The following is a 24772-nucleotide window of genomic DNA, read 5'->3' on the forward strand; positions in this document are numbered from 1 at the left end:
TTATTTATTTTTAGATTTTTTGCCATAGAGTGCATGTACTTTCCAGAGATAGAAAGATAGAAACAGAGACTTAGAGAATGTGAGAAATCACTCCCCAGGGGGGATAGCCATGCTGCAATCCTTTCTTCTCTTGGGATTTTAGGCATGCACATACACACACCTAGCATGTTTTTCAAGCTGCCAGTTCCAGGACTTGAACCTATGTAGTCGACCATTTGGGGTCCAGTGCCTTAAACACCATGCCACCTGCTGGCTCCAGTCATGCCTGTTTTATACTACATTCCCATCAATGTAAGTGTCTGTTTTGGGGTCTCTTGTTGCCTCAGTACATTTATTCTTGACTGAACTTTGTAATTTATCTACTGCAGTTTTATAATAAATCTTGACTCTTTAGAGCTGTGTTCTACTTTTGTTCTTTCATTGAGAATTGATTTGGGTATTTTTCACCATTTAGGCTTCTAAGTAATTGATTTTAAAGAATTATGTTATTTAACTTTATTTATTTAGTTAGTTAGTTAGTTTGTTTATCTATTTATTTATTTAAATTTGACCAGAGAGGGACAGAGTGAGAGAGAGAGGGAAAGTGAAAAAGCAAGCCATAAGGTCTGGGATTCAAACTGTGGTCGGCTATGTAGGAGTCCAGTGGCCTTAACCACCATGCCACCTGCTGGCTCCCCTAAGTAAATTTTTAAAATCACTTATTGGGGGTGCCGGCAGGTAGTGTGGTGGTTAAAGGCACTGAATTCCCACATGATCAACTGCAGTTATAGCCCTGGACTTGATGGCTTGCTTTCTTGCTTTCCTTTTTTTTCTCTCTCTCTCTCTCTTTCTTCGTCTTGTCAAATTAGAAAAAGTAATAATCATAACAAGTGGAATTAAACAAATAAATAATTATTTTTTAAAAAGTCATTTGTTGGGGCTAGTAGAGGGCCTGGTGATTAAGGCAGTGGACTGCCACATGGGTGACTGTGGTTTGAGTTGCAGATCTGGTGGCTTAAAACTCATCCCAGGCATGTGTGGGCACTTGTCCATAATCTGGAGAGAAGAATGGAGAAAACGGGATTGTGGCATGGCCATTCCTCCAAGGATGATTTCTAGCTTTCTGTCTGTCTCTTTCTGTTCTTTGGTAAGCAGATGCGCCCTATAGCAAGGATCTCTCAAAAAAAAAAAAAATTGTTTAATTCCACGAAAGCAAATCTGCTTGGAATTTTGGTTGCAATTACAGTAATTTTTCAAATTAATTGGGGGAGTATTTGAGGCAATATTGTCATGCTTATATCATTGTTTTGCAGCATGAGAATGAAATACTGCCTTTTCCTCATAATCTCTCATATTTCCTTTTGTGATCCTGGTTAGCCATACAGTAAAGTTTCTTTTCTGCTAATTTCTATATTGCTAATTACTATTCTGATTTTCTTTTCTTTTCTTTTCTTTTCTTTTCTTTTCTTTTCTTTTCTTTTCTTTTCTTTTCTTTTCTTTTCTTTTCTTTTCTTTTCTTTTCTTTTCTTTTCTTTTCTTTTCTTTTCTTTTCTTTTCTTTTCTTTTCTTTTCTTTTCTTTTCTTTTCTTTTCTTTTCTTTTCTTTTCTTTTCTTTTCTTTTCTTTTCTTTTCTTTTCGAGTTTAAGCCACCGGGTCCGGGACTCAAACCACAGTCAACCACATGGGAGTCCAGCAACATAGTCATTTTGTCAACTGCTAGTCCCACTATTCTGATTTTCTTGATACTTTTGCATTCCTTAATATTGCACTATATTTAAGTATTAAAATATTGGAGTTTTCCTTGGTGTAATTCAAGGCACAGTCGCTGTTTTCATCAACCCCTGGTCATCTGTCCAGCACCATCCCCCTTGCTCTTCCTTGTCTCCCATTTCCTCAAATCTGGCCCTCTTCCCATAAACCCTCCTCATTCCATCAGCAATAGGACCAGATTGGAGAGCTTTCTCTTGGCTAACTCTTCAATTCATTGACATCTTTAGATTATGTAATAGCCTTCCAAGGGAATCTTTATCTTACTACCTATTTTTATCAAATTCAAGGCTAGTTGGAAAGCAGGGATACATGTAGTCACCAGTATTAAGGAAACTGGGTAAAGGCTTGTAACTGAATGCAATACAAAGGAACTTGAAAAAGTTCATGGAAAAATGGAATTAAACCATGAGTTTATTTTGGTGACAAAAAAAGGGGGGCGGATTTGAAATCCATGCATAATTTTTTTCATAATACTCATTATCCATGAACGTTTTGTATGGTCACATGAAATACCCTATGATAGGAATGGTTTCTATACAAAGAGAAGCATGTACAGGGCCAGCATGGCCTGTGCACTCTCAGAGCACGAGTAACCTTGGTGGCAGCAGAAGGAAGAGGGTTGTGCTGCCTGTGGGCTGTGGGCTCATTATCCTAGAAGTCCGGCCATGGCTGAGACTGCAGACCACATCCAAGTCATGGCTCTTTTGGAGGTTTTGTTTGTGTGTTTTTGTTTGTTTTTATTGCCAGACGGTGAATGTGTTCATGAAAGAGAAGGAGAGAGGGAGAAGGTAAAAAGCGTCTTCCAGTGAGGCCTGGAAATGCTGTAATCCCTTCTCCTCCATGCCTCCATCCTGTCTAGATCTTGGTCATGCACACACACACATCTGGTATGTTTTATAGGCAGCTGGGGCTGAGATTTGAACTGTGGTTGGCCATATGGGATCTGGCACATGTGGGCTGGCCCAAGATGGACTCTCAATATAAGATAGGTTTTGATTTGAGTAGATACTTGTATGTCCTGTCCAACATATGTTAGTGTATTTGAGGTCACTTACAAGTCAGTGTCGCTTTAAATAAGTGGCTAAACATCTTGTTATTGATTAATTACGACCGGTGAGAGGCTTTCTAGGGTAATGGTTAAGAGCACACATCCCGGCTAATCTGGATTTGAATCCCAGCTCCACCTCTTACCAGCACTTATGTCTGGCAGATTTAAAAAGATCTCTGTATCCCTAAGGCTAGCACTTGGCATGGAAGTCCACATGGTGCTGGACTCCCCCATGTTTGACTACAGTTCGAGTCATAGACCTTGCAGCATGAAAAATGATGCCAGATGTGTGTGTGTTCATGCCCTAAATCCGGTGAGGAGAATGGAGGAGAAGGGATTGTGGGGTGACCATCCCCTCTGGGGAGGAGTGATTTCTCACTTTCCCTTTCTCTGTCATGTTCTGTCTCTCTGTGGAGAGTGCACATACCCTATGGCAAAAACTTAACCACCCCCTCCCAAAAAAAAAACCCTCTTTATTCCTTTATTTTTTCATTATAAAATGAGCATAATAACAGTGCCCACTTCTAAGGGCTATTACAAAGACTAGAAAACACAGGTAATGTACAGCAAAGCCTAGCACATAGTAACTACTGTATGACTATTAATTTATTTTTAAAATCATATGTCCACAAGAATATTTACTCCTTTAAGGACCTTGCCTTTTGATTGAGGTAATAAAATACACCAGCCTGGCTTTTTATTGTGACACAAAAAGAGGCTCATAGCTGTAAATCATGGAATATCCCATATTCCTTTGGGAATGCTTCAGGATTAAGTATTCCTGCAGGATTAAGAATTAAGCAGATAAAGGCTAATTTTACAATGTTTCTTTAAATATCTCTTAGAGCTGCATAAGATTAGCACATTTTTCTTGGCAAAGAACACCTTTTCCTTTTTTGCTGGAGTACTTTTCGTCAGCAGCCTTTCTTGTTTTTCTTTCTGAACACTTCCTGTGTTTCTGTCTTTCTGTCATCTGCCTTTATTCCGTTCCCCATGCTTCAGCATTTCCCTCCTACCACTTCCCATCATCTAACTTAAAAAAAAAAGACCCAAAACTTAGTTCATTGATTGCTGCACGCGTTTCCTTCCTGTTTTGTGTGCCCCTGGGCGCCTAGGACAATCAGAGTGGAAGTGCTGTGACAGCATGGGAAAGTCACTGTGGATGATGGCGGCACTTCTCGGATGTCGTCAGGATGCAGGACTTGTGGATAACAAAAGGCATGTCTGAGCCTGGTGCTCTGAAAACAGTCTATGAAGCCATCTGCTTCTACTCTGTAGTCACTGCTTGGTTATTTCAAGGCAGTTAGCCCAGCATTGGCCAGGATTGTGGAACTTGAAGCACTTACTATATTCTTCTGCTATTTGTGATTCTTTTTTATTTTTTGGAGAGGCTTTTGTTGTTGTTGTTGTTATAGGGTGCATGCACTCATCAGATAGACAGAGACAGAGAGTCAGAAAGTGAGAGATCACCCCCCAGGGGGGATGGCCATGCCGTACGTAATCCCTTCTCCTCCATTCTCCCATCCGGATGCTGGGCATGCACGCACACGTGCCCAATGTGAGCCTTAAGCCACCGGGTCTGAGACTCGAACCATGGTCAACTACATGGGAGTCCAGCAACATAGCCATTACTCTAACTGCTGGTCCCTGTGATTCTTTTTTTTTTTTTTTTTAAAGGCTAAAACAGGGATCTGGAGACCAGCATATAGTGTAATGATTACATTGCTGGAGTCGCACGTAGTTGACTGAAGTTCAAGTTCTGGACCCAGCAGCTTAAAACTCACACTGGATGCATGTGCGTGCATGCCCAAAATCCCGAGAAGAGAATGGAGGAGAAGGGATTGCTGCATGGCCATGCCCCCTGGGAGAGTGATTTCTCACTTTTTGTCTCTCTCTCTCTCCAGCGAGCGTATGTACTGTATAGCACAAACAAAACGAAACAAAGTGAAAAGGAATAAAAGGATATCTGGATATTTGCTGCGTTGGCGGTCCTCAGAAATCCTGCAACTCACAGGGGTCTTGAAGCCCCTGCTTAAGCTCTATTGCTATTCATTCAAAAATTTAGAAAATTCTCAAAAGCCTCGTGAAATCAATTATGTAGAGTTTATCATTGGAAGCAAATTGGGTCAGTGTTAGAAGAGACATAGGAGAGCTGTCTCTATACACCATTAGTAGCTGACATCAGTAAGAGTATGCCCTTGCCAGGCATTTGCTGAGCATGGCATCTATGTTATTTATCTCATAAGCCTATAGAGGCGGCTGATACTGTCCCCATTTTTTTTTTTTTTGGAGAGGTTTTTACGCTATAGGGCGCGTGCGCTCGCCAGACAGACAGAGACATAGAGACAGAAAGCGAGAAATCACCCCCCGGGGGGATGGTCACGCCGCAATCCCTTCTCCTCCATTCTCCTCTCGGGATCCTGGGCACGCACGCACACGCGCCCGGCGTGAGATTTAAGCCACCGGGTCCGGGACATGAACCGTGGTCGACCACGTGGGAGTCCAGCGACATAGCCATTACGCTAACTGCTGGTTCCCGATACTGTCCCCATTTTGAGGCTGGGGAAAGTAAGCATGCAGGGCCAGAACGCAAACATCTGCTGGTCTTTTAGATATTTCCCTCTCCGAAAGAATGCCTTTCACGCTATATGTATGCACCCCAGTTATAGGGTGCATGCACTCATCAGATAGACAGAGACAGAGAGTCAGAAAGTGAGAGATCACCCCCCAGGGGGGATGGCCATGCCGTACGTAATCCCTTCTCCTCCATTCTCCCATCCGGATGCTGGGCATGCACGCACACGTGCCCAATGTGAGCCTTAAGCCACCGGGTCTGAGACTCGAACCATGGTCAACTACATGGGAGTCCAGCAACATAGCCATTACTCTAACTGCTGGTCCCTGTGATTCTTTTTTTTTTTTTTTTTAAAGGCTAAAACAGGGATCTGGAGACCAGCATATAGTGTAATGATTACATTGCTGGAGTCGCACGTAGTTGACTGAAGTTCAAGTTCTGGACCCAGCAGCTTAAAACTCACACTGGATGCATGTGCGTGCATGCCCAAAATCCCGAGAAGAGAATGGAGGAGAAGGGATTGCTGCATGGCCATGCCCCCTGGGAGAGTGATTTCTCACTTTTTGTCTCTCTCTCTCTCCAGCGAGCGTATGTACTGTATAGCACAAACAAAACGAAACAAAGTGAAAAGGAATAAAAGGATATCTGGATATTTGCTGCGTTGGCGGTCCTCAGAAATCCTGCAACTCACAGGGGTCTTGAAGCCCCTGCTTAAGCTCTATTGCTATTCATTCAAAAATTTAGAAAATTCTCAAAAGCCTCGTGAAATCAATTATGTAGAGTTTATCATTGGAAGCAAATTGGGTCAGTGTTAGAAGAGACATAGGAGAGCTGTCTCTATACACCATTAGTAGCTGACATCAGTAAGAGTATGCCCTTGCCAGGCATTTGCTGAGCATGGCATCTATGTTATTTATCTCATAAGCCTATAGAGGCGGCTGATACTGTCCCCATTTTTTTTTTTTTTGGAGAGGTTTTTACGCTATAGGGCGCGTGCGCTCGCCAGACAGACAGAGACATAGAGACAGAAAGCGAGAAATCACCCCCCGGGGGGATGGTCACGCCGCAATCCCTTCTCCTCCATTCTCCTCTCGGGATCCTGGGCACGCACGCACACGCGCCCGGCGTGAGATTTAAGCCACCGGGTCCGGGACATGAACCGTGGTCGACCACGTGGGAGTCCAGCGACATAGCCATTACGCTAACTGCTGGTTCCCGATACTGTCCCCATTTTGAGGCTGGGGAAAGTAAGCATGCAGGGCCAGAACGCAAACATCTGCTGGTCTTTTAGATATTTCCCTCTCCGAAAGAATGCCTTTCACGCTATATGTATGCACCCCACAGGTCAAAAAATAGCAGTGGAACTACCGTAGGGAAGCCACATTACAACTTTTTATATTCTTCAGGTACTAGTAGGTTGTAGCTAAAGAGTTGAGAATGAAATTATGACAGTGTGACCTGAACCGTGAGGATGAATTTGTTTGTACTTGCTGAAAGTACATCTTTCTCTAAGCAGCAGGGCTTTATTAAATAAGAGGGAGTGGCAAGGTGACCTTCCATCCACTACCCCACCCAGTCACTTACAGTGACTGCACTTGTGCAAGGAGAGGATCACCCCCGTGTTCTGGGTTAGCAGGGTTTCCCTGGTGCCCAGTGCTATAGCTGGTGTATACAGTCCAGTCATGTGGGCACTGAATCAGTGCACGGTTGAATCTGTGTGATAAGCAACTGCTGGATGAGAGAGAGAGAGAGCATCAAACGGTATCCTGCCCCAATCTGCTGTGCCAGGCAACTTCTCCTTTCCTGGGGCCCTGGTGGTTCTCCGCGTGCCTGCTAGAACAGATGAAACAAATCAGAGCAGCTCTGAGGGGCCTAGTGCATCCTCTGCTTAATTGAAACTCCAGTCAAGTCTAATTAGCAGAGCCGTATTACTTGCTGGCCATAATTTGCTTTGGGTACAACATGAAGCTATGTTGAAATTTTTATTTTGCCTTCAAAAGATTGGTTTACCTTTACATTTCCCCCCCCCCCCGATTTCCCTGTGGAAAATTGGTTCTCTTCATTTAGGTAGCTTGTAATTTTTCTCATTAAAAAATGTGTGGCATGTGATATCATTGGATTTTTTTTTCTAAATTGGAGTGACTTAAGTGGGTTGACATATGTGCTACAGTATAATTGTGCTATGTTTTTGGAGCTCAAGTCAGTAATTACATCCATAAACTTATTGTCTGAGGTAAAATATGTTAACTGGTCTTTGACATAAAATTCATTAATTCGAATCAATATATAATGCTCTGAAATGCTCTAACAAAGCATCAGTGACTGATGAGTGTAATACAGGCTAAGACCCAAGCATTTCTCTACGAACAGCAGTAAATATAAACATTTTCTAAATAGCTTGTCAATAGCATGATTCCCAAAACACACGTATTAGAAAGCCTACTAGAAATTTTAACCATGACATGAGTCCAATAATTGAATTTACTTGTTTATAAAACAGGTGGCCTGAATATTTTTGATACAATATCAAAAATAGCATTCAGACAGGGTCTTGGAATTTTAGACCTTTAAACCCCCAGACCTAGTTTCAGGCGGGGATGTAAAGTCCACCCAGGTCTGGTGACTTGGCCGGTGTCTCCCCCCAATTGGAGGCCAGGAGGAGATTGGTCTCAGGTTTTCTCTTCCCATTGACTCTCAGAGAATGCCAGGGCTCCCTTCCTCCCGGAATCTGAGTGCATCTGTGCTGACTTTTCTATTTTCCTCATGTTGAATAACTTTAAAGGCAAATTGGAGTATCCTAGAGTTGGGTAGCCGATTTGAATTCAAAGTAAGAACTTCATCACAAACTCAATTGTAAGGTTATTCTTTTCTTTTCTTTTTTTTTTTTTTTTGACTCAAGACTGGAGACTTACAAAAGTTCTAGTAATATGAAAACTTGACAAAAGAAAAGTCCGCATGATAGGTGTGTGCAGGAGCACGTGTAATACCTAGCTCACCCCTTCAGCAGTTCTGGGACCTGAGAGCCAGCAGAGACAGTCCTGTGCAGCTTCCCCGCTCCGATTGTCTGTACGCTTCCCCGTCAGACACACATCACGTCCACGGTGTTTTAATAACAGGAAGAATTTGGAAGGTGAAACAACAGGTGCTGTGTAAGAAGTTGGCATTGGGCAGAGAAGGGAGAAGAGAAGTAGTCCCTCTGGTTGCTGCTAACTTCTGCTCAGGGCTTTTGTGGGGTCCGTCTATCTGTTCCTAGACCCCTAACTCACTTAGCACCTTTCCTGTAGGTGTCTCTTTCACTGTTCGTTCTCTCTCTTCCTTCTGGGTCTATCACTTTCCCTTCTTTTCTTCTTCTCCCCCTTTCCCTCTTTCTCCCCATTATTCAGCCTCTCTCTTCCCCTCCCTCCCTCCTTCCCCACTTTTCCCTCTCCCCATCTCCTCAGCTGTCCTACACCAATGAGCTCCCTGTCCTTTGGTGTCTGGTTGGGTTCTGCCCTATGGGGCTATACCAGCAGGAGCTCCGAGAAGAGGAGGGAGAACATTGCTCCTTGGCTCCCCCCTGTGGCTTTAGCAGAAGTAGGCTGAATGCTACTGAAAGTAAGGGCACCCAGCAGGTGTTCCCTCCTACCACACTCTATTTCAGATTTTGGAAGCAACTTCTTCCCCTTTTTGTTTAAGAATTATTTTTATTTAACTTTATTATTATTATTTAATTTGAGAGACAGCGGAGGGGAGTGAAAAAGCAAGCCATAGTGGGCGACATGGGAGTCCAACACCCTCAACCACCATGCCACCTGCCAACCGCTTTCTCCCCTTTTCATGCCTGCTGGAGCCTCACTCTTTTGTAATAGATCCCTTTATCAGAATCTTCTCAAAGCTCCCGACCTGAGAGTGCCACCGACTTTCTGCAGAACTCTGACTGAAATGCTAGATATGGTTTAGCTGCTGATGTGTTACTATACATTGTGTGTGTGTACGCTCATGTGCAGTGTATTTACTTAAATGTTTATTTCCTGCCTACTGAATGCCACATAGAGGAAAAATGGCACAAACCTAGAGAAGGAGACATTTGAGCATTATCGAATGAAGGAAATAGGTATGTTTTGTAAAATGATTTAAAGGGACTGCTTTCTTTTTCTTTTCTTTCTTCCTTTTTTTTTTTTTGAATGGTTTTTGCTATAAGGTGTGCACACTCACCAGAAGGACAGAGAGAGACAGAGAGACAGAAAGGGAGAAATCACTCCCTGGGAGGAATGGCCATGCTGCAGTCCATTCTCCTCTCGGGGTCTTGGTCACGCACGCACACGCACCCAGTATGAGTTTAAGCCACCAGGTCTGGGACTCGAACTGCAGTCAACTACATGGGAGTCCAGCGACATAGCCATTACTCTAACTACTGGTTCCAAAAAGGACTGTTTTCTAATAGTTTTCCCAGGGACATGAGCTGGAAATATGCTTGAGGAGCCCTGGGAGTAGCACAACGACCAGTGAGGCTGGAGTGAAGTGAAGGGTGACGGGGTGGAAACAGTCATTCAGACAGGTAGGCAGGCTGGATCACCCAGGGTGTGAGGGACCATGGTAGGGCTTGGGGGTGAGTAGAAGGGAAAAGCACTGGAAGGTTTGGCGGAAAGTGATGTGGTTTATGCTTCAGCAGGGCACTCTTCCCTGCCCTTGAGACAATGGACTATGGAAAGAAAAAGCAGAAGAGCAATGTGAGACAACTGCTAGAGTCTGGGTGACTTGGATGGTGCTGTAAAAAGAATCGTACCCCCCTCCCATGTGGGGAAGTCTAACCCCAGTGCTTCAGAATGTGACGATATTTGGAGATAGTGTCTGTTTAGAGATGTTCATGTTAAAGACATCATTAGTGTGAGCCTTCACCAAGAAAAGAGGGAAGTTTGGACACAGAGACAGACAGAGCAGAGATGCAGTGAAGAGACACAGGGACAGGATGGCCATGGAGAAAGGCCTGGAACAGATCCTTTCCTCATTGTTGTCAGGAAACCAACCCCGCCACCACCTCGACTCCAGACTTTGGGCCTCCAGAAATAAGAGACGATCAGTTTCTGATGTTTAAGCCACCTGGGTCATGGTACTGCAGCCCTAGCACATCAGTTCAGTTGGCTTAGATGCGGCTGGTAGCAGAGATGTAAGAGAGCTGAGCTGGAAATATGTGACGAAGTTAACACCAGTAAAATTTACCGAGGGGTTAGAGAGAGGGTGGGGCAGGATTTTTGCCCATGGGAGGGAGAAAGCAGAACACTGAGATCAGGAGTAAGGCAGCCATGTTGACCTCTCGGTCCTTGGTCAGAGCACCTGGGTGAATGGCAGTGCTCTTTCTTGGATGGAGAAAACTGGGAAAGACAGACATGGGAGGCAAGAATCAAGAACTGGGTCACAGATAACGTGAACTTTGCGATGCCTGTTTGACATATCCACGTGCACAATTGGGGTCGTCAGGGGGACAGACGTTACGCTGAGGTCGTGAATGCCCGAACTGCAGTCAGCTGTACATGCCCACTGATGCTCCCGCTCGAGAACAGGCTTTACCCAGGTGGTGGGGCATCCACATTCATTGCACTCTAGTCGGTGTACAAGTATTTCTTATTTAATATTTAGTGTGTATATTTTACATATGCATTAAAAATATAACCAGTACAATAAAAGTCATGATTTCACGATATCATTACATAGGCCATTGTTAAAGTTGAAGGATTTAAGTGTTTTACAGAGGGAGTCCGCTTTTTAAATATAACTACGAAGAAAGTAATAGTACATGTGGTACATAGATACGGGGGAAACGAATGAAATATGGACGCCACCTAAAGCACTTTTTTTTTTAATATTGCCAGAGGGTGCATATGCTCATCATAGAATAATTGGATGGGAGGGAGGAGGCACTCCCCACTGGGGTGTGGTCATGCTGCAATCCACTTTTCTCCATTTCTTCATCCGGTCATGATTTGGGGCATGCCATGCACACACACGTGCCCCCACGTGCTTTTCCAGGCTTCTAGAGTTACTATTCTAACCACAGTCAACATGGGAGGGGGTCTGGCTCCACAGGCACATCGCTTAGCTGTGCTACTGGCTGGTCCATAAAGCACTTTGAGTGAGTTCCCTGGTAATGACATAGGTCCTTTTACAGTTACGAACCACTCCCTTAGTGCAGTTGTTGTTGTTGTTGTTTTTATTGTTTTTGCCATAGAGTACATGTGTTTGCTGAAGAGAGACAGAAAGAGACAAAGAGAGGAAAAGTGAGGGATGGCCATGCCACAGTCCTTTGTCCTCTTAGAATTTTGGGTGCATACACACATGTGCCTGGTGTGATTTTCAGGCCACAGGGCCTGGGAATCAAACCACCGTGGGCCATGTAGGAGTCCAGCACTTTAGCCATTACAGTACCTGCTGCCACCCACCCCTCCCTCCCTGTGCAGTTTTAACTGCAGGTGACGTCATTTATTTAAAAGGTAGAAGCCAGCATTTATTTATTCATTCATTCATTCTTTAAGTTTTTGCCATAGGGTGTGTGGACTCACTGGAGAGACAGGCAGAGGGAAAGTGAGAAATCACCTCCCAAGGGGGTGACCATGCCACAACCTCTTCTCCATCCTCCTCCTGGGATCTTGGGCACACATGTACCCATGCCCCATGTAGCCATGGTTGGCCAACTGGGAGTCCAGAGTCTTAAACACCATACCACCTGCTGTCACCAACCAACATTTATTTTAAAAGGAACTAAACTACAATAGATCAGAAAATACAGTGTGCTGGTATTATTGGCAAGTATTGTTTCATGATGTAAAATATGAACATTATAGTGAAAAAAGAAAGCCATTGCCTCAGGGTCTGCTTTCAGAGTGACTCACCTCTTGAGCTAATTTGAAAAACCTGGCTTTGAAAGGAAATGAGAAAAAAATGATCTTTCCTTTTAGCAAGGTTATTAATTATGGAGGATTTCATAAATTATTTTGTGATTAGTTCCATGGGTTTTAGAAGCCTATGATGTCATCATTGAAAATGTGCTCCATCTTCTTAATGGCACATTTTCTTCGATATTCATTTGAATTTCTGATTCCTATTTTGATATGCTTGATAATTAAGTCTCCCTAGCTTAGGAATTCTACCAATCAATTTATTTTTATGAAGATTTTTTACTTTTATGGTTGTAGATTGCTTTATTGATGGTCAGGGGCTTGATCCTTTAATAGTGCCTGTTTATAATGGCTTTGTTTTATTTAAGTTTAGTGTTCAGTAAGAACCTCTATGGGAGTGAAATGTAATTTTTTTTAAGAATTATTTTTGTTTTATTTTAACTTTTGTTTATTTATTTCAATTTGACTAGACAGGGACAGAGAGAGAAAAAAAGCAAGCCGCCAGGTCTGGGACTCAAATTGTGGTCAGCCACATGGGAGTCCAGCGTCCTTAACCACCACTACCTGCCAGCCCTGGGAGTAAAATGTATTTATCACAAACAAAAACTTATCTCAAAGTTGGGTGGGAAATTTTTTTTTATGAGAGTGCATGTGATTCTTAGAATTAAAACTAATTTGAATGGACTTTAAAGAAATTGTCTAGTTAGGAGCCCTTGCAACATTTATATGATGCCTTATGTGATTTTTCTGTCTTTTTAAAAAATATTAAAGCCCTGGCTGAAAATGTTTAATAACAGATTTTATTTCCAATAATGGTATTAGTGGTGAAAATTATAGAGACACTTGGTTTTAATTTTTTCTTCTGGCTCTGATTTTGGGATAGAATAACTTCTACTTGATCGAAAGAGTTAGGCATTTATAAATAGTCCAGTGTCAGCAACTAAATTCTTTGGGCACTCATTATTTCCTGTTGGATACATTGTTTTCCACAGAGCTTTCTTGTGAATATGTTTACATGATGTAAATTAAGCGAAAGTACTCAGCTATCAGGTCTGTAACGTTAAGGGAACAATGGTTTCTTTAAAAAGTATTATCTGTACTGTTAAGGGATGTTTTTAATTTCTGAAGTGACTTAGTTAATAGGAGCTCTTGGTGAAAGCATTTAGCATAGCTGAGATATGTCTCATTAAGCTGCATTATGCACATGTCAACTCTTCTTTTGTCATTCTCTAATAGTTTATTTACATAACCGAGGGCTGCTACTTTTATTGATGATAGTTATCACAGCAAATTTATTTTGGTTGAGTTCACCTAAGCAATGGAATATGCTTGTTTCCAGCAAAACTAACAGTGAAGAATCCAACCTCCTCCCACCCACCAGCTCCCCTCGCAGTGAAGAGCCCCTATTTGCATATGTAAATAAGTCATTCAGTTGAGAACCCTGCAGGGCCGCCTAGGTCCAATCTGTTACTTTGCTGATGTGGAGGGCTTTACCTAGGAGGTAAATGTTACCTGGAGACTGATGTCTCAGTTTAGAATGACAGATACCAGAATCGAAAAGGGGGTCTGGTAGAAACAAAAAACGGATCCTTGGGACTTAGAAGTTGGGAAAAGAAAAGCAAGGCACAGATTTTGACTTTGATGGTGGTATGACTGATAGAATTTAATACTTTTTTTTTTTTTTTGGTAACACAAAAACTATGTGAACACATTTATTGTGTAGGGACATCAGTTTCCTGCAATATCATTTGTGGGAACCTTGTTTGCTTTTTAAAAAATATATAAAGTATTACATAAGTGAACCATGTAGCTGTACTGAACTGAGCTCAAAGAGGCTTTGTTTGTATCTCCCTTGGATGTGTCAGGGGATCTGATGAGTAACCAGACTAGAAAGGGAAAGAAACAAACTGTCAGGCTTTCCCTGAAGTGAAGAAGCAGGCATGTCTAGCTTCTAGTGATTTAAAATCTTCTCAGGGGTTCCCATCTGGGATTTAGCTATGTGCAGCTTTCTACAAACTCTCAGTATCACTAAATATACAAAACTAACCACCAACAACTTTTTTTTCTTCTGTGAGTGAGAGACAGAGACACACAGACAGCATGCCCACTAGAGTCTTGCCTCTGCAACCCTCCTCTCTCTTAGCCAGCCTAGGGTCATGGGTGTCTTCATGCCTCACTTGTTCAGGGGGTCTCTGACTTGATTCAGCAAACTTCCCTTGTGGGGTTAGCTTTCAGAGCATCACTCTTTACTGCTACACCAATTTCTGATCCCCTACCTGTTTTTTTAAGCAATATAATACAATGTAAACAATTTATTGAAAATTAAGGTTAGTAGAAGATATGTCATATGGAGAAAAACTTGCTGTGAGCTATTTACAGTTGCTTTATTTTCACCCCCTATGTAATTCATTAAAATGACATTAATCCCCCAGAGTCTTCCTTGGTTTCTATTAAGATGTATCACTGAATCTCCATGTAAATACATTGATTATTTCATAGACCTATTTGTTCACCACAAGGAGGCTATTGTTGCAGATTCATTGCACTTGATAATGAATGAGATGAGATGAAGACCAGGTTTCAAAAACCTACCTCTTAAAGGATTTGCTTCTCTTTAAACAGCCTTTTCCAACTGGGAGTTTAAGATTCAGATTTCAGGTTTAATATCAACATCTGCCTCCTGCTGTGTTCATGGTACAATTAGCTAATTAAAAAAAAAAATAACATTTTCACCTTGGAGTCAGAAGAAGAGCAATAAACCACAGGCCCAGGATTTAGTTAATTTGCACGTTGACTGTAATTGTGTATTTAATGCTGAGATTAATTTTTTTCCTGATGAGTGGGAGCCTGGCACTGTGCATTGGAACTCTTAAATCAGCTGTAATCATTCCATAGGGAGGTTAATAAGGGCGGATAGTTCTCAAGATATATTAATGAGGATAATTATTTATTTACATAAGATAACTCTTTTAGGGAGGAAAAACGGATTCATACTATTTTTGATAAACCAGTAAGTTTAAAAGAGAATTTTTAAATCAAACTAAATAACCAATTATTTTTCTTTTCAAAAACTGTATTTCTTTTGTAAAAACTCTTGATTCTGTTGAATGGAAAGTCATGCTAAATTTTTTATTTTTGTTGTGCCAAATAATCAGTGAATTCATGCCATTTCTACTAAGATAGCTTTGGTCAACTGAGTTTCAAGACTGTTACTTAGGTTTTTTCAGAAGGGAGTAAAGAAAGAATGCATGTTGGCAGGGCATTTGCTAAGAGAAACATAATTCTGAATTGTTATCTGCTACCGATGACATTTCCTTGTGGAAAGGTAAGCATCGTGCTCTGGACACTGAAAAAATGATTGTTGGCAATTCAAGAGAGTATGATTGATACATGTCTTAAAAGTAATAGAGCTGTTATTCCTAGAAAAGAAAAAGAATTCTTAAGTATCGTAATTGAGATGTGCATTTTCCCCTAAATTGAAGGTCTTTCCGCCCTCCTCTTTAATAGAACTGAGCAAATGCCAGCCTCACCTGAGGGCATGCCCCGCCCGTGCTGTCCCTCTTTCACACAGGGCCTTCGAGGCCATGGGTCTTGTGAGGCCACCCCTGTGTTGCTTTCACCTCCTTGACCCTGGAGCTGTTGCTCGCAGTGGGTAGCCTTTGCTTCCTAAATTCACATCTACCCTTGTCCAGCAGTAAAAGATGAAAATGTGAAACCCTATAGCTTTCTTAGGGATCCCAATTCGGAACTTCTTTCAACTATAGCACCTTGGGTTGAATGTTTGTGTATTCATCATGGAAAGAGTTTCGGGGACACATGAAGCCTTCTATGTGACCCACTTGCCAGATACATACACAGGCATGAGTAAGGTTGGTCTGTGAATGGCCCTTTACACAGCTTTACGTTATAACCTTAATGCTAAATTTCTTATGGAGCCAATAAAATAGAATGTCTAGGGGCAGAGTTGGTGGCTTGCCAGGACGATGGGGAGAGGAGCTCTAAGGCAAGAAGGTTTTTTTGTTTGTTTTAAATTAATCAATCAATCAATTAATTAATTTTTTAAGTTTGCTATAAGACAAGCTTACCAGAAAGAGTGTTTCCAGAGGGACCAGCAGTTAGCGTAATGGCTATGTCACCAGACTCCCATGTAGTCGACTGCGGTTCGAATCCCAGACTTGGTGGCTTAAACTCATGCAGAGCGTGTGTGTGTGCATGCCCAAGATCCCGAGAGGAGAATGGAGGAGAAGGGATTGTGGTGTGGCCATCCCCCCAGGGGGTGATTTCTCACTTTCTGTCTCTCTGTCTCTCTCTGGTGAGTGCACGTGCCCTGTAGCAAAAACCTCTCCAAAAAAAGAAAAACAAGAGAGAGTGCTTACCAGAGAGAGAGAGACAGAGAAAGTGAGAAAGTAAACCACCAGGTCTGGGACTTGTACTATACTTAGCTATGTGGGAGTCCAGTGCCTTAACCACCATGTCACCTCTGGCCCCAAGGCAAGCGTTTTTAAGTGGTTTTCAGGAGAATTGTGATTTCCACAACATCTTGGTAATGCCAAGGTAATGTGGGTACATGTCTAACCTGAGGAGGCTCCTTAATGCCTTCGGTTATTTTAGGAAGACTGACTTCATGCTCAGGGAAATCATGTCCCAGTTTTTCTTAGTATCCTTGAAATATACGTTAGATATAGTTATCAGATACTAGAAAAATGAAGATTTGATGGGAGATGGCCTAATGCTGGGCCGTGTTTGTGATTGCTACACACACATATATGAGATCGTTTGTAACCAAATGTCACGTGCATGCTCGTGCCTTGGTGGGGGAGTGTGTGTCATGTTTTTGTTATTAGATTTCTAGCTCAAACAGACAAAGTACAGTGCTGTTAAACACTGTCCTTCTCCCTTTTTGACCATTTTCCCATCATCTCACACTCCACCTTCGCCCTTCCCACCTCGTGTTCATTCCCCATCTCCTATTCACTGTCAGGAAGGGCAGCCTCCGAAGAGCCATTTCAACACAGCCCGACATCGCCAGAGACTAGTGGACCCAGCTGCTTCAAAAGTGAGTGTGTCCCGTCGCCCTGGGCAGCGGGCGTGCATGGCGGTATGGTTCGTCTGTGGTCTGGGTCGTGGGGTTTCATTTGTTATGGTGTATTTAAAACCTTCAAAATGTGTATAGAGGAGGTAAAGTCTCCTCTGTTAATTCAAGACCATGCCCACAAGTGATCTGGTCCATGTTTAGTTTTTTTTTGCTGTAGGGTGCTCCTCCAAGAGAGCCAGAGAGAAAAAGAGTGACAGAGAGGGAAAGTGAGAAAGTACCCCCAGGGGAGATGTTTACACTTCAGTCCCTTCTCTGTTCTCCTCTTAGGATTGTAGACACACACATGCGTGTGCATAGTGTATATTTCAATCTGTCAGATCTGGAACAGGAACTACGTATTTGGCCATGTTGAATCTGACGACTTAACCACCATGCCTCTGATTGGCCCTATTCTGGTAAATGTTTAACAATCAGACCTGAAAACAAAACACAATTCTGTTTTGTAATATTTGCTCGTTTCCATGGTATGCATGTTCCCCCCTTCCCATGGCCACTTGCAAGTTCCACGTGCCTGTGTGGAAGTCAGAGCTGGGAAGAGGTGCCCGATGCAGTGCTGCTGTCAGGATGGCTAGTTTCTCCACCAGGTAGATACAGTGGGTGCAGACCTTCAAAAACAGTAGCAGAGCCATCGAGGTATGTCAGTTGTGAGTGTCTGTTACCCTCGTGTCAATATCCTATACTTAATTATAAATTTAGATATTTTTGATTTCTAGTAACAATGTTTAACAACTGGTATGTAACATTTCTGAGAGTTTATTGAGCTAGTGTGAGTCAAGTCGGGTGCAGCAATTGCAATTTATAGGTATAAAATGTTGAGTATAGTCATAACCCAGTGTGTTTATACCCAGCCCTTTTGTTCCTTTAATAGTCAACAGTAATCACAGAAAAACAGCTAAGGATTTGCTAATCTTCAGAGCTCAAGTAAGTCTTAGGCCAATTCTGCTGCAGGTAGACTTGTATTGAACAAACATTAGTGGAGAGACACAAAGCATTTATGAAGTTCTGGGACTCTATGAGCTTCTGGCCTTTTCCCTCCCTCCCTCCCTCCCTCCCTCTCTCTCTCTTTCTTTCTTTCTTTCTTTCTTTCTTTATTTTGGAGAGGTTTTTGCTATAGGGCATGTGCGCTCGCCAGAAAGTCAGTGAGAGACAGAGAGACAGAAAGCAAGAAAGCGCCCCCCAGGGGGGAATGGCCATGCCACAATCCCTTCTCCTCCATTCTCCTCTTGGGATCTTGGGCACACACACATACCCAGCGTGAGTTTAAGCCACCGGATCTGGGACTCAAACTGCGGTCGACTACATGGGAGTCCAGCGACATAGTCATTATGCCAACTGCTGGTCCTGATCTCTGGCTATTTCTAGTGCTCCAGTTAAGTCTTTTTAGGGAGTTCCACTCGAGCTCTACATGACAACTTTCCAGAGGCAGCATTCTCTCACCTTTACAGTGGGTATTAAGCCATGGGGGAATCTTTCTGTTTCAGAGGTTTTTGCTGTAGGGCGCATGCGCTTGCCAGACAGACAGAGAGAGACAGAGAGATAGAAAGCGAGAAATCACCCCCCAGGGGGGATGGCCCACGCCGCAATCCCTTCTCCTCCATTCTCCTCTCGGGATCACTGCTGGTCCTAAGTCATGGGGGATCTTCTGACCCACTTGTTAGACACAAGGCCATTGAGCAGTTGAACCTCAGATGCTAGTCCTAAGGGAGGGTACAAGTTATAGGTTTCCTTAGATTCTTATACCCCGTTCGTGCAAGGGTGGAGAATGCCTCTGAAACCATTTTGTTAGTTTTCTTATCTTAAATACCATTGGTTTTGATATTGAAAACCTTTCTTTTAAATTGCCAGAGGTCACATCTGTTCACCAGAGAGAAATAGACAGCAAGAGAGCAAGACTCTCACAGTGAGGCATGGTCACGCCATAACCCCCTTCTCCATTTCTCTTTCCCATCAAGATTTTGGACACATATGTTATACACATTTTTCTTGCATGTTTTTCAACCTACTGGGGCCAAGATTCTAATTCTGGTCAGCCATGTGGTGACTATCTCCCAATTTCCAGCCCTTAACCATTGTGCCAAAGGGCTGGCCTCAAATGTTTCTTTTTAACCTGTTTTCAAGTTTGCATGTGTTTATATTTTAGACAGGGTCTTTCTCTTTTTTTCTAGAGAGAGATTTTTGATATAGAGCATGCATTGGAGAGACTGAGAGACAGAAACCAAGAAATCATCCCGGGGTGTGGGGGAGGGAATGGCCATGCCACAATCCCTTCTTCACAATTCCTTCTTCTCCATTTTCCTCTTGGTATGTTGGGTACACACGCACTTGCGCCCAGTGTGTTTTAAGCCACCAGGTCTGGGACTCAAACCACAGTTGACTGTGTGGAAATCCAGCAACGTAATCATTATGCCATCTGCTGGTCCCTTGGCAGTTTTTTTTCCTATGTTGTGTTTCTCCTTCTTCAGCTTCCCAAGTACCTGGGACTATAAGTTCATACCACCATCCCCAGACTTTAGGGTGGGCTGAGAATTGAACCTGAGACTCTCAGGTGACTTCAGCCTGCCAAATAGCAGCATCCAGTGTGCACTGCCATGGCTGGCATTGAAAGCCTCTTTTAACATTCACCATGCAATAACAGGTCACCAGTTTGATTTCACTAATGAAAACCCATTTGAGTATGCCAATTAGCAAAACCTCTGGTGCTGACTGAGATACAGCTCCTTCTGATATAATGTCAGTTGACCACTAGGGAAGTAAGTGCTGGTTAGGGCCATTGACTGGGGATAAGATATCATTTTAATCCATAAGTAGTATTCCATTGCCAGTGCTGAGGTATTTGAAAGTAGACTACAGACGTCATAGCCCTCTGTCACATTTACTAAGTGCCTAGGTGTCCCTTCCCCCTGAGTTTCAAACCACTTACTTGAGATCAGCACCCTTGAGATGAAGTCATGGAAGTTGGGTTTGTATGGGAGAAGAAAAATAAACGAACTTTGAACAAGTCTGATGGTTTCATCAGAGTGCAGTAGACCTTCTTGGATCCCACTTGAGAGTTTCATTTTTAAGCAACACTTAAATATTGTGTGAATTAATCACATCCACTGTTACACACAACGTGCACTTCTTGGTCAGCAGTGCGGTAAGAACTCCACACAGCCTAAGCTTTTATGTCCCCTCCTTTGTTCTCTATGCCTGTCATTCTGTCTTGGCATCCTCAGAAAGACGCCAAGACAATCCCTCAACTGCCTCACCACGTGATGTGTTATAATGTACACTGCAATTAGCTAATTTTCTTCTGTTGGTACTAAAAGTGTTTCTGTTGTTTTGTGCAAGAATCATGCCTTCTTTTTCTGGACAAATTTTAAGAGGAACTCATTAAACCGCCATGAGGCTATTTGGGCCCTTACTGTGCTGTGTGAATTGGCTCATCTATGTTACCAAATAAGTTTAAAAAGTCATATCCTTTCCTCCTCCAAATACACCTATGGTAGAAATTTGAGAAGGTCCTACAAATATTTTCTAACACTGGGAGAAGCCACTTCTTGCCGTGTAGATGTGTGACTTGGACAATAAATAGCCAATGGAAATGTGCGACTGTGTAGCCAGTGACCTTTCAGTGTCAGCACACTTAGTTTAGAATCCGCACTGTATCAGTTTCAACTCGGTAACCTGAGTTCTAGTGAAGAATCTCTACAGATTCCTCCCATATCCTGGCAGTCAGTACCCGTTTATGGTAAACCAGCTGCCAAATCTTTTGAGAATATTGACTGTAGTGTGGATCTGCGTTGTATAGTCTGAGAAGTGTGATCAGGTAGGAATGTTTAGCTTTCCAATAGCAACATGGAGTGGTGCAAAGAATGTACCGAGGTGGACTGTACATAGGGCTTTGTCACAAACTGGCTCTGTGGCCTTGGGCAATCACTTAACACTGGGGCCTCCATTGTTCTAGTTTTTCTCATCTGTGAAATGAGAGTGTATGAAATGTTCTCTTGGTCAAATTATGGAATTATTTTTCTTTTCCATCGAAGCTATTTAGATATGTAGATATATAAATAACTAGATATTTTATCACTGGTTTGAGTTTTTTGTTTTGTTTTTGTTAGAGGGTGCATGCATTTGCAAGAGAGAGAGAGAGAGAGTGAGAGAGAGAGAAAGAGAGAGAGAAATGAGAAAGCACACCTCTCAACCTTCTGGCACTCGGGAACCAGCAGTTAGCGTAATGGCTATGTCGCTGGACTCCCACGTAGTTGACCGCGGTTCGCATCCTGGACCCAGTGGCTTAAAACTCACACCGGGCTTGTGTGCGTGAGTGCCCAAGATCCCGAGAGGAGAATGGAGAAGAAGGGATTGCGGCATGACCATCCCCCCTGGGGGGTGATTTCTCACTTTCTGTCTCTGTGTCTCTCTCTGTCTGTCTGGCGAGTGCACGCGCCCTATAGCGAAAATCCTCTAAAAAAAAAAAAAAAACCTTCCGGCACTCTAGGGAATGGTAACACAGCAATTCCTTCTCCATCTTTCTCCTGTGAGGACTTTTGACATGCATGCACATGTACCTGGCATGGTTTTCAAGCCACCAGATCTGAGACTTGAACTACGTGGTTGGCCATGTCTGATTTGGCTGCCTTAAACCACCAGGCCATGGAACCAGCCATTGTTTTGAGACTTTTTTAATGACATTTAGCAGTCTTAAAAATCCTTCTACAAATGGCACCAGTACTCATTACTTACAAAGCTTTATTCTTAGGCGGTCTCAATGTCTTCTGTGGAAGTTAATTTTTAAAACAGAAATTACTTTAAAGCTTTTGGGGAAAATATGAGCTAAAATTAAGGGACTCATTTTCTACTCTCAAGGAGTTTTTATTTTTGCTTGAATTTTTGCTTTTTAGAAAAGCAAAGAAAGCTTTTCGTGCATTGAGTATAGACATACACATTTAAATCTGTTTTATTTGAATTAGTAAAAAGGGTTAGAGGGACAGCAAAGATAAGTAACACACCTCTGATTGGCCAAGTTTGTCCACTGGGAATTTCCGAAGTGTCTTTCACTTTGAGAATATGCTTGCCTGTCTGTGCCCCAGTGTGAACGCTGCAACACAGCAAATGAGCAAAGAATGAAGCAAAATGGCCAATAGGAATGGTAGTTCAAAGACACAGAGCAGCTATTTGTGAAGCTGGTAAAGGCCTCCGTTAAATAAAAATCAATTGGAAGTAGGGGCATCAGGGACACGATCTTTGGACAGAAGAGAATACGAGAGTGTACAGAGGATTCGTTTTCAAATCTCCTGGCATTTCAGCACAGAAGGATGATGAAGATTTATTCTAGATGAGCTGTCATTTTACATTGGCGGCTTTGCTGATCCAGAATAAATAGGTTCATAAAGACTGCATTTTGAGCATGTGAGCGTAAATAGTGGTAGGCATCACATCTAATAAATTCCCAAACCAGGAAGCATTGTAACATCCTGCTTGTTTATTTATTTATTTTTAAACAAACCAAACTATCCAAATGCACAGATAATCCAACTACTAAAAGCCTACACAGAATTCTTAAAACACATTGTTTCAGTCTGCTGGAGGGCTTGAAAATCCTTCATACTAATTTTCAGCAAGTTCTCTTCCTTTCTCTAATGAGAACAAGGTTTATAAAACCTGGGCTCCCCTGCCAGGAAAATCAGCCCAGGGCTGTCTCCAAGCAGATGGTCTTCTTTTCTCACTACTACAAACCTTTTAGGATTGGTCCTTTTTGTATTTTTACCTATCTGAAGAATAAATGTCTTTGAGACCTCAGAAGCCCTCTGTTCAGAGGGGACAAGAAGCTGTCTTGACCAGAGTTCATAGCTACATAGATGATGTAGAATAAAGGCAGTGCAAAACTGTGCCTTGTGTTTCTGTCTGTTATATCAGCGGAAGATAGGTTGATTTGTAGACACTAAGGGGGTGTGCTTTAAATATCTACACTTCAAGCCTTATCATAAGCTGAGTTTCTAGATGGTAATTAACACCTTCCTAGTCCCAGGAATTTCAAGCATTAAAGAATTCTTTTTTTTCCTTTTTTTTTCTTTGAGGATAATGTAATCGTTATTATATTTAAGGACATAAAAAGATGGGGAGGGGGGAGCTGGCAGATGGTGTGGTGTTTAAGGGATTGGACTCCCACATGGCATACCATGGTTCAAGTCCCAGACCTGGTGACTTGCTTTCTCACTTTCCCTTTTTCTCTTTGGTCAAGTTAAATAGTAAGTAAACAAATACAATTACAAAAAGAAAGATGGGAAAGAGATTGGAAGACTGGTTGTCATGTTTATTCTGGGTCTGTTTTATTCATAAACTATTATACTATGTAAACTTTAAATAAAGGCTTTCAGGAACAATATGTTTCTAATAGAAAATTTTGAAGCAGTTCATAGTTTTTATTTATTTGATTTTTACATTGGCCACCTCTAAGTTATCTTTAATCTCAACTAAAATCAGCATGAATCTCACCTCTGAAACTTATTTGCTGTAAATGGAAAATCAACTACTTAATCATTTTGAGAAAATCTGTTTCTCAAAAAAATAAATAAATAAAATAAAAAAGTGAGGAAAACAAACTCTCTTGGGACCAGCGGTTAGCGTAATGGCTATGTCGCTGGCCTCCCATGTAGTTGACCGCGGTTTGCGTCCCGGACCCGGTGGCTTAAAACTCATGCTGGGCTTGTGTGTGTGCATGCCCAAGATCCTGAGAGGACAATGGAGGAGAAGGAATTGCGGCATGGCCATCCCCGCTGGGGGGTTATTTCTCACTTTCTGTCTGTCTGTCTGGCAAGCGCACACGCTCTATAGCAAAAAACATCTCCAAAAAAAAAAAAAAAAAACTCTCATCAGGTTATGAAGGATTAAGTGAGATAATGCATGGTAAGTTTTTACCACATGGTCTGGCACTTCATGAATACACAACAATCCTTTAATTTGTGATTACTGTTGTTACAGTTATTGAGTAACCACCATGTACTCAGCAGTATGTTACATGGAAGAATATAGCTTGCAGGATTTCGTTCTTATCCTCAATAATAATTTAATTGGCCAAGAAATAAAGCAGAGACAATATTAAGTTCTATGGTAAACAGTGTCAGTGGGATATTGATTTTGAGTGGAGGGAGACCTGTGAGTGGCAATCAGAATCCCCCCTTGAGGTAGTTTTTCATCTAGGTCATGAGGGAGGGTTGGGACTTTGTCAGCAGTATAGGGTCGACATTCACATTACATGAATGCCCGCAGTAGTTATTGGCCAGACCGGAATGGAGGGGATGTGACACAGGTCAAGAGGGAGGGTGTCCTCTTGTCATGGCCCTGTATGTTGGGACACACACTGGTTCTGAGGTCGTGCAGACCTGTTTTTAAATTCTGTTCACTAGCTATGAAACCAAGGGAAAGTCTTTTGGCTCCTCATCCTTTCAGTG

General features: G+C 42.4%; 1 protein-coding gene across 1 annotated transcript in view; it reads left to right on the top strand.

Moving 5' to 3' along the window:
- Positions 1-21134, top strand: part of LOC102474987 (microtubule-associated serine/threonine-protein kinase 4-like) — a gene marked incomplete at its 5' end in the record, with an annotated part of 327526 nt that extends 306392 nt beyond the window's left edge. Inside the window, 2 exons of the mRNA XM_006170934.1 lie at positions 17226-17300; positions 20991-21134. Coding sequence (XP_006170996.1) covers positions 17226-17300; positions 20991-21134 — 219 coding nt within the window. The remainder of the gene's footprint in view (positions 1-17225; positions 17301-20990) is intronic.
- Between the last annotated feature and the right edge of the window lie 3638 nt (positions 21135-24772).

Source organism: Tupaia chinensis, unplaced genomic scaffold (genome assembly GCF_000334495.1).
Source record: "Tupaia chinensis unplaced genomic scaffold, TupChi_1.0 Scaffold149178_1, whole genome shotgun sequence".
In the NCBI taxonomy this organism is placed as follows: domain Eukaryota; kingdom Metazoa; phylum Chordata; class Mammalia; order Scandentia; family Tupaiidae; genus Tupaia; species Tupaia belangeri.